This window comes from Carcharhinus amblyrhynchos, chromosome 23, assembly GCF_965287045.1.
Source record: "Carcharhinus amblyrhynchos chromosome 23, sCarAmb.v2.hapA, whole genome shotgun sequence".
NCBI lineage: Eukaryota > Metazoa > Chordata > Chondrichthyes > Carcharhiniformes > Carcharhinidae > Carcharhinus > Carcharhinus amblyrhynchos.
This window is the reverse complement of record NC_137346.1, coordinates 30,557,253-30,571,593: the sequence shown is the minus strand read 5'-3', so window position 1 is coordinate 30,571,593 and position 14,341 is coordinate 30,557,253. Positions and strand designations below refer to the sequence as shown.

The 14,341-nt window shown below is 43.9% G+C and overlaps 1 protein-coding gene across 1 annotated transcript in view; it reads right to left on the bottom strand.

The window, feature by feature from the left end:
* Positions 1 to 1,924: 1,924 nt before the first annotated feature.
* Positions 1,925 to 14,341, bottom strand: part of galnt17 (polypeptide N-acetylgalactosaminyltransferase 17) — a 336,015-nt gene continuing 323,598 nt past the window's right edge. The window contains exons 10-11 of the mRNA XM_080210644.1: positions 9,234 to 9,401; positions 1,925 to 3,127 (exon numbers count right to left, since the gene is read on the bottom strand). Coding sequence (XP_080066770.1) covers positions 2,984 to 3,127; positions 9,234 to 9,401 — 312 coding nt within the window. The 3' untranslated portion in view covers positions 1,925 to 2,983. The remainder of the gene's footprint in view (positions 3,128 to 9,233; positions 9,402 to 14,341) is intronic.

Here is a 14,341-nt window from a genome sequence, read left to right as displayed (position 1 = left end):
GCCTGAAATTTCCCGAACCTGGCTGACACGTTCCAAATCCCAGCTAATTTTGATATCAGGTCAGAGGGCAAAACAGCCACCTATCCGCAAGTTGTGATTAGTCAAGAGGGCCTGTTAATCCCCCCTTTCACACACAGACTTGAATTTTCCAATTAGCAGGCAGGTTTCCAACAATGGCTGGCCTTTTGGCTAATGTAAAACATCAGGTCAAGCCCAAGATGGCTTACCTTGTCAGCTTGGATCTTGTTTGTCTCTCTTGTGAGACAAACCTCCCTGCCAAAAAAAAAAGACGAACAGATTATTCTGTTGATTATTTATCTGCAGATGGATCAGTCTCCTCTCCCCTGGGTTTTGTACTGTCCTGGGTAAACAAGGATCCTACCTGCAAACTCCCAGCTCCAGCTGCCTAAAGATCACTCAGCAGACTCCTACTGGGGCTGCTGTAACCAACCAGAGCCACTGCAATACAATGCTTCATTTACCATTCGCAAGTGAAGCAGCCACATCCAGTCTGAACATTCGGCAACATTGAAGACACATTGAGGACAATCATAAGGCCCCGTATACTTGTGCACCTCAAGTGTCAGCTACTGCATTAAAGACCCAAAAAAGCAGATATGGGGGAACAACCTTCTGCCTTGGCAAGACTGGTTTGTGTAAATGTGAATTGTCTTAGGCTGCACTCCCTTCTTAGCTATTTGGAAATTTTTTTATTACTCTTTTGTTTACACTTCAGCCCCATGTTCCTGATCTAAGGGCACCTGGTGTAGAAGGAGGCAGGGAAGGCAGAGGAGCTCCTCGTGAACCTGTTCCTGGGCCTTGCCAAACTTGCCATAAACAAGTCCAAGCAGCAAACTACCGAGGGGATCATCTGACCCAATTGTCTGCCCCTCTACCGCAGTTATATTCACGGCCAGGTGTCCTGGGAAAGGAGCATGCAGTGTCCATGGGCACCGTTAAGACCTTCCATGTTCGTTGGGCACTGCAGAGACTGGCGTACCATGTTGACTACGTTAATCACCTTTTGATTTCATGTTTTAAGTTTCATTCATGCTTTGTTTTTGTTTCGGGAAGTCCCCCTTTAGGAGGCTGCCTTTCTTGCTTTGTCCCTTAGTTTGTCTAATTTAGGTTATTTTGTTTTGTCAAAAAGAATGACAAGGCAGGCCTGCAGGCCCGCTCCCTGCACCACTGATTGTTGCGGTTTAAAATCTCGCGGAAGGCTTTCTTTAGCCACTGGGAGATTAATGCCTATTCCTGGATACTTCCGGTCATTCTAGGAGAGTTGGAAACCCTCCTCCCAGTCACCCCTCCCTTTAATCATGTGACTTGAATGTCTTTTAAATTGAACTTGAATTAGAATTCAGGTGTCCTGACTTTGGCCCTAACCGGATTCTGACTAGGAATGTGTGCATGAAATGAAAAATGAGGTGGAAACTATAAGCGAGCAGTTCTGCCTATTTGCTGTATGGGCAGCATGTGGTCACAGTGCCAGAGATCCGGGTTTGATTCCCAGCTTGGATCACTCACTGCCTGTGTGAGTTTGCACATACTCCCCATGTCTGCAGGGGGTTCCTCCGGGTGCTCCAGTTTTCTCCCATAGTCCAAAGGTATGTAGGTTAGGTACATCAGCCAGGCTAAGTTCTCCTTCAGTGTATCCAAACAGGCGCCGGAATGTGGCCACTAGGGGATTGTCACAGTACCTTCATCGCAGTGTGAATGTAAGCCTACTTGTGACTAATAAATAAACTTTACCTCTTCATCATGCTTTGCATATAAGTGGATATGGAGTGTCGTGTAGAAGAAAACCACCCCCCATCACATTTTTCCACACAAAACCTTGGTGCCAATGATGTCATGTGCAGTTTTGTAGCAAGTTTATACTTGCAGTGGTGCTTTGGAAAAATTTGCAGGACTTTTCACTTAATGTTTTCCAACTGTTTTGTATCTTTTAGTGGCTTTGCCACATCTTTATTTCACTTTTACAACACACACGGACAGTAAATGCAATACTGATACAAGGAAATTCCTGACAATGCTATTTAAAAATTTGTTCTGGTTTGCGGCTGATGTAGTCAGTTTACCTTCTGATCTATGGCATATAGGATTCCATTTCATTTAATTCTGTTTCATTGTTCCAATTTTTCCCTTTTGCAAAGAGATTATAGTGATAAGAGGATCGATGGTATCCAATGATGAGACATGACAAATGTTTAATCATTTGCATGGTTTTAGAATCATTTGTTTTTACCCAGGTCAGAGACAATGGTACTATAAAACAGTGAACACATTGAGAGCAGGTTTAGCACAGCCAGACACAATGCAGATCTCTCCATCGCTGCATTGTCAAGTATTGTAACCTTGATTGCAGATCAACCTAAAATGCATCAATGCTGTATTCCCATTCAATATGCCATTTTAGTTGATGTAAATCGTACCAGTCCTTGATGTTTAATGTGTGTCGAATGCGAAGGCAGTTTAGCACTTATGGATTCATGCACATCTGGATGACAACGGCAAAGCTCAGGAGCACACACAACCTTCAAAGTTTGAGGATCAACATGAAACCCAACATGAAACAAAAATGACAAATGGTTGTCGAGAAGTTATAGCTGTACTTATTTCATTTAGCTTCACGTATCAATGGTTAGCTTTGACCAATGCATTTTACAGTGTGTACTATTCCATTTTTAAACACAGAGAATATTTTAAGTTATTGTACAGATATTTCCGAACAGACCTTTCTTTTCCATCTGATAATATATAATGTTCAATAAAATTGTGTATTTGTTTAAAATCAGAAATAAAAATAAAATAAAAATCCACGTCTGAAAACATAATCCAGTTTGGATTTGCATTAATCACCCGAATGATGTTGGAGATTTAAGGCTGTTCCCATTTCCAAGTCTATAGCACGTGTTTTGAAGTTTTCAGTCTTTTGCAGCCCAAAGAAATCCAGCTTCCTTTGCAGCATCCCAACCCATGACTAGATAGCTTGCTTTAAGACATTTTTAATTGTCCATTTTTGTCCTGAGCATTGCTGTAAAACCAGCTCCATTCCAAAGTCAGTCTTTTTGCTATTCTCCACCTCCAAACAGCGGCCGGTTTCCAGGTTAAGGATCGATCCATTCTGAGGAGGCAAAAAATGAGTTTAGCTGGCTGTTGCAATAATCACTACATTTTAAAAAATAATAACATCTACTCAACTGATCTGGCGTGTGATCATTATCACCCTATCTGTCCTTCTGGTCACCTAAGGCCGTAAATTAGAGTGAATTGAAAGGTTTATTTTTATATGCTGGGAACGACTGGCTCAGGTCAAGTGTTGTATCGACATGCTGTAATTGGTTGGTCATTAGGTTACATTTTAGCTTCACTTGAAGCAACTTTTAAATGCTGCATCTCGGCCTTTTGGCTAAGATGCAAATGATATCAAGCCCTGGAGGAGGTGCAATGCCTACTCCGATCAGCTTGGGTCATGTAGATCAAGCCCAAGGCAGAGGTGAGAGCCCTGTCTTGTCAGTTTGGATTGGGAATGTTTCAACTTGTTGGGACTCCGAATTAGACTTGACTGGATTGAATTGGATTTAAAAAAAATGCTTGGAGCGTGCCCCTTACAACAGAGATTTCAACCGGTGAAACTCATTTCACTTCAAATCTCTGCAGTTATGAGGGAGAATGGACTTCTGATGCAGCCTCCATGTGAAAGTACATGAAGAAACTTCCAAGAGACAATGGGCAGGATTTTCCGGCCATGCTCGCCCCAAGGCCGGAAAATCCCATGAGGTCAACGGACCTTTGCATGGTCCTGTCCCGCCCGCTACAATTCTTGAATATTCTGCCCAAGGAGTCAGAATGACACCCCGACACTGGAGAGATTACACAGAGATTGTTTGCAGGGTACCTTTATTTAGTTCACAAGCATGAACACCGAGATTGCTGTCACCTATCATTTTAATTCTTCACTGCACTGCCACTCTGATCTCTGTCTTCAGCTCCCTAGCTTATTCCAATGACGTTCAATGGAAGCTTGAGGAACAGCACATTAGCTTTCAATTAGACACTTCAGGGTTCACCGCTGATATCAACAATTTCAGACCATAATCACTGCTCCCATGTGCTTGGCAGATGTTCTCAAGGTTTTCAAGGGAAGCACAAAGAGAGACAGGGCCTCGGTGCAACGAGGAATGGCTGTTAAGTCGGGAATTTGATACAGGCAGGAACAACTTGGTGCAGAAGTGAGGAAAGAAGAGCTCCTTTTTAATATCATTGTTTCGCCTCCAGTCGCTGGTGAGTGTTCATCTTTTGCCTCCAAACTAAGAGAATTTCTGTCACTTAAGCTGTATAAAATGATAACAAATTGCCTAATTAAACATATATGGTTAGATAGACATGGCAGGATTGGTGGTATGCCATGACTACATTATGCGGGAATCTCTGGAATGAACTGCTGTCTTGGTACATGTCAATGGCTTTAGGAACTTTGACTCAGTTTTGCTGAGCTGGAATATGAGTTGCAGACAGTGTGGATCATCAGAAGAGAGAAAAGGGTAAAATTAAGCAGAGTGGGACAGGAAATGGCAGAGAGTTTAACAATAATTGTGCTTCAATGAGTAAATTCATGCAGCAGATGGTAAAGAAGGCAAATGGTATGTTGACCTTCATAGTTAGAGATTTTGATTACGGGAGCAAGATGTCTTACTGCAATTATACAGGGCCTTGGTGAAGCCCCACATATTGTGTGCAGTGTTAGTCCCCTTATCTGAGGAAGGATGTTCTTAATGTAGAGGGAGTGCAGAGGTTTATCAGATTGATTCCTGGGATGACGGGACTGAGGAATGAGGAGAGATTGAGTCAGTTAGGATTATATTCACTGGAGTTTAGAAGAATGAGGGGGAATCTCAAAGAGACTTATAAAATGCTAAGGACTAGGCAGGATAGATATAGGAAGGATGTTCCTGATGGTGGGGTGTCCAGAAGCAGGGATTTTAGTCTAAGGAGAAGGGATAAACCCTTTTAGGACTGAGGTGAGGAGAAGCTTCTTCACCCAGAAAATGTTAAGCTTGTGGAATTCACATCAGAGGAAGCAGTTGAGGCCAAAACATTGTACATTTTCAAAAAGAAGTAAGATATAGCTCTTGGGATGAAGGGGATCAAAGGATATGGGGAGAAGGCAGGATCAGGCTTTTGAGTTGGATGAGCAGCCATGATCATAATGAATGGTGGAGCAGGCTCAAAGGGCCAAATATCCTACTCCTGTTCCCATTTTCTATGTTTCTATGCCGTGAATATTATTAAAGAACAAAATTAAAGGTTCTTTATCATGCAGACAGAACAGCAAAGCAGAAAAGACAGACCTGATAGTAAAGAATGACCATTAGGATATTCATGAGGAAGGATCTTGACTCAGAAGATGATGAAATAAAATATGTATTGGTGGAGATTGGGAATGGCAAGGATCATAAAACACAGGTGTGAGTCATTCATAGTCCCTTTAACAGTTGTTATACTATTGGATGCAGCATTTATCAGAGCCTGTAATAAAGGCAATGTAATAATTGTGAGGGACTATAATCTTCAAACAGAGTGGACTTCTAAAATTCTTGGGATGGGTTTCTATGATGAGTTTGTAGGGTATTTTTGTGATAATTTCCTAGAGAAATGCATTGTGGAATCAACTCGGTATCAAGTTATTTTAGATTTAGACTTAAGTAATAAGGCAGGGTTAAATAGTAACCTCATAGTAAAAGATCAGCTGGGAACTAGTGATAACATAACTGAATTCCATTTTATGTTTAAAAGTAATATTCTCCAATCATAAACAAAAACATTAAGCTTAGCAAAGCTGCTAACATAAAAGAACTGGCTAAGGTTGAATGGGTAAAGAGACTATAAGGTACTGTGGTAAATAAATAGTGGGAAACATTTAAAGAAACAAATCAAAATGTTCAGCAAAAATACATTCCAATGAAAACTAAAAATTCAACAAGAAGGATCAATCTGTGGATTGCTCAGGTAGTTCAGCAGAGCATTAGATTAAAAAAAATCACAATGTTGCCAAGTCTGAGGATTGAAAATATTTTAGACACCAGCAAAGGCCGACCAAAAAAGTTGATAAAACAAAATAAAACAATAGAGTTAAAAATTGAGGAAATTAGATCATTAATATCAGCATGGAAAAAGTACTGAAGAAAATTAAAGGACTAAATCTGACAAATCCCAGGACTTTGTGGCCAACATCCCAGCATTCTAGAAGAAATGGTTGCAAAGATGAATGCACTGACTATAATTTTCCAAAATTCCTCAGATTCCCCAATAGTCCCAGCAGATTGGAAGTTAGCAAATGTAACCTGGCTATTCAAGAAAACAGGAAAAGCAAAAAAGGGGAACTACAGGGATGCTGGCTTGATATCAGTCACTGGGAAAGTGCTGGGATCAGTTATGAGGGAGTCTTAACAACACAATTAGAAAATTACAATATGATCAGGCAAAGTCAACAGCCAGGATTCTCCAAGCCCACTGCATTGCTTGAACAGCGGAGGGGGTTGGGAGACATTGGGGGGGGGGGGGCGGTGTGTGTGGCTCTAGCAGGACTCATAACTTGCGTCTGGCTGATCATGAGTCCCCCAGGCCCTTCTTTCTTGCTTAATCAGAGGATTGGTTATTGGAGAGGAAGCATAGAAAAGGCATTTTCAAATTGGCAGTGAGTGGAATGCTACAAGAATCAGTGCTGGTGCATCAGCTACGTTAATGACTTAGCCAAAGAGGCAGAGAGTAATGCATCTACATTTGCTGATTATACAAAGCTAGGTGGAAATGCAAGCTGTGAGGAGGATGAAGAGAATTAGCAAAGAAATAAAGCCAGGCTAAGTGAGTAGGCAAGATGGAGTATAATGTGTGAAATGTGATGTTATTCGCTTTGGTCATGAGGAATGCCCTGGCATATTGGTCTAGTAGTACAGGATTAAATGAGTCTAGTTACAACTGTACAGTGCTTTTGAGACCACACCTGGAATGTATGTGTGCAAATTTGATCTCCATTGTTAGGGCAGGCCAGACTTGCATTGTGAGCAGTACAGTTATTGTTCATTAGATTGATCTCTGGGATGAAACAGTTGTCCTTTTTCTAATTATTTATTCTTTGGTGGGATGTGGGCATTGCTGGAAAAGACCTGTAATTTTGCTGGCCTAATTCCCTTGAACCGTGTCTCATATTAGGCCATTTCAGAGAGCAGTGAAGGATTAACTATATTATTGTGGGTCTGGAGTCACATGTAGGCCAGACAAGGTAAGTACAGCAGGTTTCTTACCCGAAAGGACGTTAGGGAACCAGATAGGTTTCAATGGTATTCAATGATAACTTCATGGTCACCATTACTGAAAGTAACTTTAATTCAAGAACTATTAAGTTTTGAACCCTTATCCCCATTAGCATAGGCCTCTAGGTTACTATTCCAGTGACATTATCACCAAGCCTTCATCCTCCCCCTGACCTGTCCCTTGAGGCAAGGCTTATAAATTGGGTTTATATTCTCTGAAGTTTACAAGAATGAGAGGCAACCTTATTGAAACGTATGAAGATGCTAAAGGGCTTTACAGATTAGACACTGAGATGTGATTCCCCCTGGCTGGGGAATTGGGAAATAAGCTGTTGTCTGTCTTGGGTTCATGAATCCTCTGGCCCAGATTTTCAAAGGGCCTATGGGGAAGGGGGTGGGGGTGGGGTTGTGGAGAGAAGGAGGGAATGGAAAATACTAATAGAGGCCCATTAAGCACCCTAAGGAACTTATTATGGGGACTGTCTGGTGCAGAATGTTTCTTTAAATCTTTTTTTTGGCAAACCTGAACAGTTTGGTGCATGTTAGTGCACAACTGTCAGATTAATTGTGGGGACATCTAAAGTTGCTTTGAAACTATGCAAGACTGAATTTTGATGCAGGTTCAAGCCTTGTGTCCACATCAAGCTTAAATAGCCACTTTCATTGCTTTTGCTAATATTGGGCCTTTAAGTGGCCTGTAACTCTCCCTGGTAATGCACAGGACAGCCCCCAACATGGCTGTTATGTACCTTTGCTGCTGCGCAGGCAGCTCCCACCTCCTGGAAGCGCTCAATGGCACAATTGGGTGTTGAGCTCACCTCCCATCCAATCAGGCCATTCAAATTTAAAAATAGCTCCACCAGAGTGACACTTGGGGTTTGGATCTGGAATTCACCAGCTCCCAATCCTGCTTTGCAAATCCAGTCCATTAACTTTATTTCCCTCTCCACAAGTGCTGACAGACCTACTGATTGCTTCCAGCATTTTCTACAAGCCCCTTCTACATGCCAGAATATCCATCTTATCTGTTCAGCTAATCGACACAATTTCCCTCATTCTAATTACACTCTGTTCCCTTGTCTCACTCGACCAAAAAAAAACAGGACTGGTTAACAAAAAAAAACACAACAGGTAAATGGCAGAGATATAATTCTTAATAACTTGTTAATACTGGAAAGAGCTTTGGTGGGGGAGACCCCAGAGCAAAATGTCTAACTGAAGACTTTTAACAACAATTTCCCACCCCCACCCCCCCCCAACCGAGAGCAGGGCCTTAATTCTCAGGCCATTCATGCCCCGCTGCCACTATAAGCGAGGGCGAGAATTTGGAACTCACCAAATCTCCGTTCACTGCAGCGGGACCGGAGAATCCTGCTGGCATGAACGGCCAGATAGCTCCAGGAAATAACAGATACACTCCCCATGCATGGGGATGCCCCTCCTGCCAGCTGGATATTCTGATCCAGCTGAAGACACTGGAATTATGAAGAGCCTGTCCTATTTTACTGCCCCTTAATCACTCCCTGCTCCTACCACAACAAGGCTGTTCATCTCTATCCATGGACTGATGCTGGAGGGATCTTTGTCAATCACCTCTGGTGCAGTTCCACATTTAGATGCAAACATTGAGAAAATTAGCCCCCCCACTGTGCCAGCCCCTGTCCTGATTGAACATAAAAGGTATTTGGGTCTGCACCTGAACTGCTGTAACCTGGAAGGCTATGGACCAGGCGCTGGAACGTGCAATTAAAATAAGGCACTAGATTCCTTTTCAGCTGACGCAGACACAATGGGCAGAATGGCCTCTTTCTGTGCTTTAACTTTTCTCCGCTTCTCAGATGTTGGTTATGAGGTTTAGCTTTTCAGTGGTTGAGGGAGGAAGTCCAAACACAGGGTTGCTTCAAACTAACCACTAACCTGCACAAAACGCCAGGACTTCTGGTAAACATTTTTCACTTTCTCACAATCTAGAAGCTGAGGAAATCGGCTTTTCTTGTTGTCCACCAGGCAGCGTGTATCTGGCAGCAGGATGGTAGACCCCAGGGATCCGAGGTACAGGTATCTATCTGTTGTGTACCTCACCAGCTGAAAAAGGAATCACATAAATGCTCATTTCAGTGGAAAAAGGAGGTTACAAAATAACCATTGCCTATCAACAATGTCCATTTCATCTCAACTGGATACTGAAACATAAAATTCCCCCCATTGCTCAGTGAGGCATTCCTGTTGTTTGCTTAACCACGTAAAGCAGGAATATCAGGGGAGTCGACTGCAACAGGGCCAGCTGCAGCAAAATGGCAATTGACCTCAATTCAAGTTGCAGGGATAGGAAGAGGAAAATAAATCACATTCCAACTTCATTGCTGTCTAATGATCCCTGCTGGAATCACACATTTTGGTTAAGGGAAGCATCAGGCTTGGCTGTGATAAGGCAGCAGCATTGAATAGTCTTTCGGTGCTCAATGCCAAGGTTTGCCTGCGAATAACAGTCACAGCCAAGGTACTGGAGAAAGCCCAGCCTGTGTGTAATAATGGGGGGGATTTTGTGCTCCTGTTTTCAGGAGGTGGGATTGGCAATGGAGGCAGACAATCCAGCTGGAGTCAAAACGGGTTTTACACTGTGCCGGTGTGTAACGGGCACCCTGACTTTGAACGTTGGGATTCCCATTTGAATATATTTAAATATAATTATCAGGCCTTGGGGAGATGATGACCTAGTGGTATTATCGTTAGAATATTATTCCAGAAACTCAGCTAATGTTCTGGGGACCAGGGTTCTCGAATCCCACTGGGCAGATGGTGGAATCTGAATTCAATAAAGAGTATCAGAAATTGAGAATCTACTGATGACCACGAAAGCATTGTTGGAAAAACCCACCTGGTTCACTAATGTCTTTTAGGGAAGGAAATCTGCCATCCTTACTTGATCTGGCCTACGTATGATTCCAGAGCCACAGCAATGTGGTTGACTCTCAACCGTCCTCCAAGGGAAACTAGGGACGGGAAATAAATGCTGGCCAGCCAGCGAAACCCATGTTCCAGGAATAAATAAAAAAAGAGGCCTATATGCTTGATCGTGACACGCCGGTTATATTGTCCATTCCCATTGGCATGAGGGTAACCTGACATGAATCGTGACTGGTGCTCTTTGATGTGCACCTGGCGAGCAGAACCCACCAGAGGTGCACAGGTAAGTACAGTCCCAGAGGAAGAGGGCCAGGCACAGTCCGGGCACAGTCCCTGACAATTCCGGGCATACTGTCAGTTGTCAATGCCCTGAGGGCAATTCCAGAAGGTTTGTTGTGTCGGAGAGGGGGCTATTTGTTGTGAAGGAAGTGGGTTGGGGGAGGTTCCATTGCCGGGGAGGTGTTATTCAATTCTACTTTTATCTTTACAGGATTAATTGGAGCCTGCCTCATCAATGCAATGTCACGGAACCTGCCCCACTGAGTAGCTAAGACACGGCTGAGGAAACCATCTATTGGGCCAATTGCTAACACATCATTCTTCTGCCTGTTGCACCACTCTGCAAAATAATGAGAAAAGAAGTAAGGTGGTGGCAGCTTCAGTCAAGGCATTTAAGGGGGCACTGGGTGGTGACTTTAATAGAAAGGATGTGCAGAGGTACAGGGAGAAGGGCAGGGGAATGACACTAAATCACAGTGTTCATTTGGAAAGCTGATGCTGGCACGCTGGGCTGAATGGCCTCCTTCTGCACTGTAACAATTCTGTAAAAGGGAACACTGGAGGCTGCTCAATAAAACACAGTACAAAACCCTTGTCAATGCTAAGTGCTACTGTCAGCCTGGACTCTTTGCTCTTGGCTTTGCTGCCTGCCCAGGGGTCTGGAGTTGCCCAGGCTCGATCAGCAAGTTGCATTAAGATGCCCATTTGGTACCAATGTGTTGCTGCTACCATTAAAGTGAGACTTGGTGCTGGAATTGGACTGGCACTCAGTAACATAGAAACTAGATGCACTGGATAAACATTCTTACCAATACAAAGTAAAACAACAACTCTATTTACAAGATCGATGAACAGCTAAAACAGTAAGTGAGCTGTATTTTTCCCTATTTCAGTTGATTTGTGTAAATACCTCGCTTCCTTTCTAAACCAGGTCCCTAAAGCTGAAGACCTGGCCGAGCTTCACCTGGACAAGTTGTTTTGGCATTTTAAAACACAGAGAAGACCATTGCCTCCTGGCTACAAAATTCACACATGCCCCTGCTTTGTTCTTGAGAAATACTGAGTTGAATCTGAACAAAAGACAGTTTCTGCCCTCCAGCTGTCAACCACAGAGGACCCTGTCCATTTTTCAAAGGTCTCAGAAATGACTGAGAATCAAAGCCTACCCCCAGGTATCTGACAGTTTTTGCTTCAGGGTCTCCCAGAAGCCTATATGTTATGATGTATGAACTGATTAGAAAATAATACTACAAATGGCAATGGGTACTTCTATGGGAAAACAGGTTGCATTTTTTAAATTCTCTCATGGGATGTGGGTCTCACTGGCGGGTCAGCATTTGTTACCCAATGACAGTAGGATAACATATCTGAGATTGAAAATAATACATCTTCCCCATCCCCTCGCCAGGATAATTAGTTGCTGAAATTTCTTGCTGACAAGGACACTTTAGGATCAGGAATTAACCCAACACCTGCTACTTTTGATTATGCAAGTTAAAATCCAGCACATAGCCAATAAAAACATCATGCTTAACATGAAAACAACACAAGCTGTGTTCAGTTAATATTTCATTATCACACATGTTGGGGGGGGGGAACCTTACCAAAGAATGGCAGTGTTGTTTCCAGCAAGAAAAGGGGCATGTTTATCTCCAGCGAAACATGTTGGCTTTCTCTCCAGTTTTTACCACACTCTGCCTAAAAAAAAATCAAGGGAGCGAGTTTCACACCGTCCTGCAAGGGGAAGTGCCTCAACACGCTGGCAAAACCCGGCTGCACTGAGATCGTGGCACCATCTTTAAAGGGCGCCCCGATCAGAACAGAAATAAAGCTTTCTTGCAGCCTACCATGGAGGTCTCGGGGGCTCCGCTCTCCACCCGCTCTCGGCATTTCTCTCACTTCAGCCCCCCCATCTACTGTCCCAATCATGGGCCCCTTCCACCCCTCTTCCGATCATCAGCTGCTTCCATCCCTTCTCCCCAACGCCCTGCAACTTCCACAGTCGGAGCTGGCACAAACTACCACCACCACCCCCAACGGGCATCCCCTGCTCCTCCGTCTGCTCCTGTCCCACAACCAAGTCTGAATAAACCCCACCCACTCACCCCTGCGAGGCTCCAAATGGGGCCTGCCCCATGGCAAGGTCGGCAGTGCCACGTTGGCATGAGCATGGTGCCAACCTGTGCCAAGGGGAAGTGCCAGGGAGCATTGCCAGACCATTTTTTTTCCAAAAATATACTTCATTCATAAAAATTTCAAATAAACCATTGCGAATCTACATGTCTTTGCATTGCCTACAGTGCAGAATTAAACCTTTTTACAGTTCTATACAAATTACAGTCATGACATTTCAAACCTGACACCTACATACATGACTCAAAAATTACTGTGTGCCGTTATTGCTCAGATTGGCACACAGGTACGCAGGTCGAGGGTGTTCTGCAGTTCCCGGGCCCTCGGTCTGCCTCTATTAAAAGGCCTTACAGTGTGGCCTTTCCCAAACCACCTTTTTTCCAAAAATATACTTCACTCAAAAATCTCAAGCAAACCATTGCAAATCTACATGTCTTTGAATTGCAAACAGTGCAGAATTAAAACTTTTTGCAGTTCTATACAAATTACCATTGCCTGGCTACGTCCCTCTCCCCGGAGCGTATACTCACCTTTGCACCAACCTCCCAAGGGAGACCCTCACAACAGGTTCACGTCTAGGTGAATCTGTTGTAAAAAGTGGTGATGTGATGTCACATGGGCACCCGCTGGATATTGTGGGGGGGGGGGGGGGGGGGGTTGCAGAGCGGAGGAGGAGGGAAGGGGCAGAGTGGTGTGAGCGAGGTCCTGGAGACAGTACTTGTTAATGATACTCTAATGTATTAAAATGAGCTTCCTGGGGTCCTGCGACATGTTTCACATTACTCCACCAACAAGGGGCCGGGAAGATTAGAACTCGGAAACTTGCTGGCGTGATTTGCGCTTGCTGGATTTTGACTGTGCTGCCATACCCCTAGACAGACAGTGCGAGATCAAAATCACCCCCACGTCCATCATCATGAAGTGCTTCAAAAGGTTAGTCATGATGCAAACCAATTTCACCCTCCCAAATGCCTGGATCCACTCCAGTTTGCCTACTGCCGCAACAGGTCCACAGCAGACGCCATCTTCCTGGTCCTGCACTCAACCCTGGAACACCTAGATAACATGGACACCTATGTCAGACTCCTATTTATTGACGACAGCTCAGCCTTCAACACCATTATTCCCACAAAACTCATCTCCAAACTCTGTGCCGGGGCCTTGGTTCCTCCCTCAGCAACTAGATCCTGAACTTCTTAACCCACAGACCACAATCAGTAAGGATAGGCAACAACACCTCCTCCATGATCATCCTCAACACCAGTGCCCCACAGGCTGTGTTCTCAGCCCCTTACAATACTCCTTATACACCTATGACCATGTGGCCAAATACCCTTCCGACTCGATTTTCAGGTTTGCTGATGACACCATCGTGGGTCAGATCTCAAACAATGATGAGACAGAGTACAGGAATGAGATAGAGAATCTGATGAACTGGTGCGGCAACAATAATCTCTCCCTCAATACCAACATAATGAAGGAGATTGTCATCGACTTCAGGAAGTGTAGTGGAGAACATGCCCCTGTCTACATCAGCAAGGACGAAGTAGAAAGGGTGGAAAGCTTCAAGTTTCTAAGTGTGCAGATCACCAACAAACTGGCCTGGTCCCCCCATGCCAATACTATAATTAAGAAAGCCCACCACGCCTCTACTTTCTCAGAAGACTAAGGAAATTTGGTATGTCAGCTGCGGCTCTGAACAACTT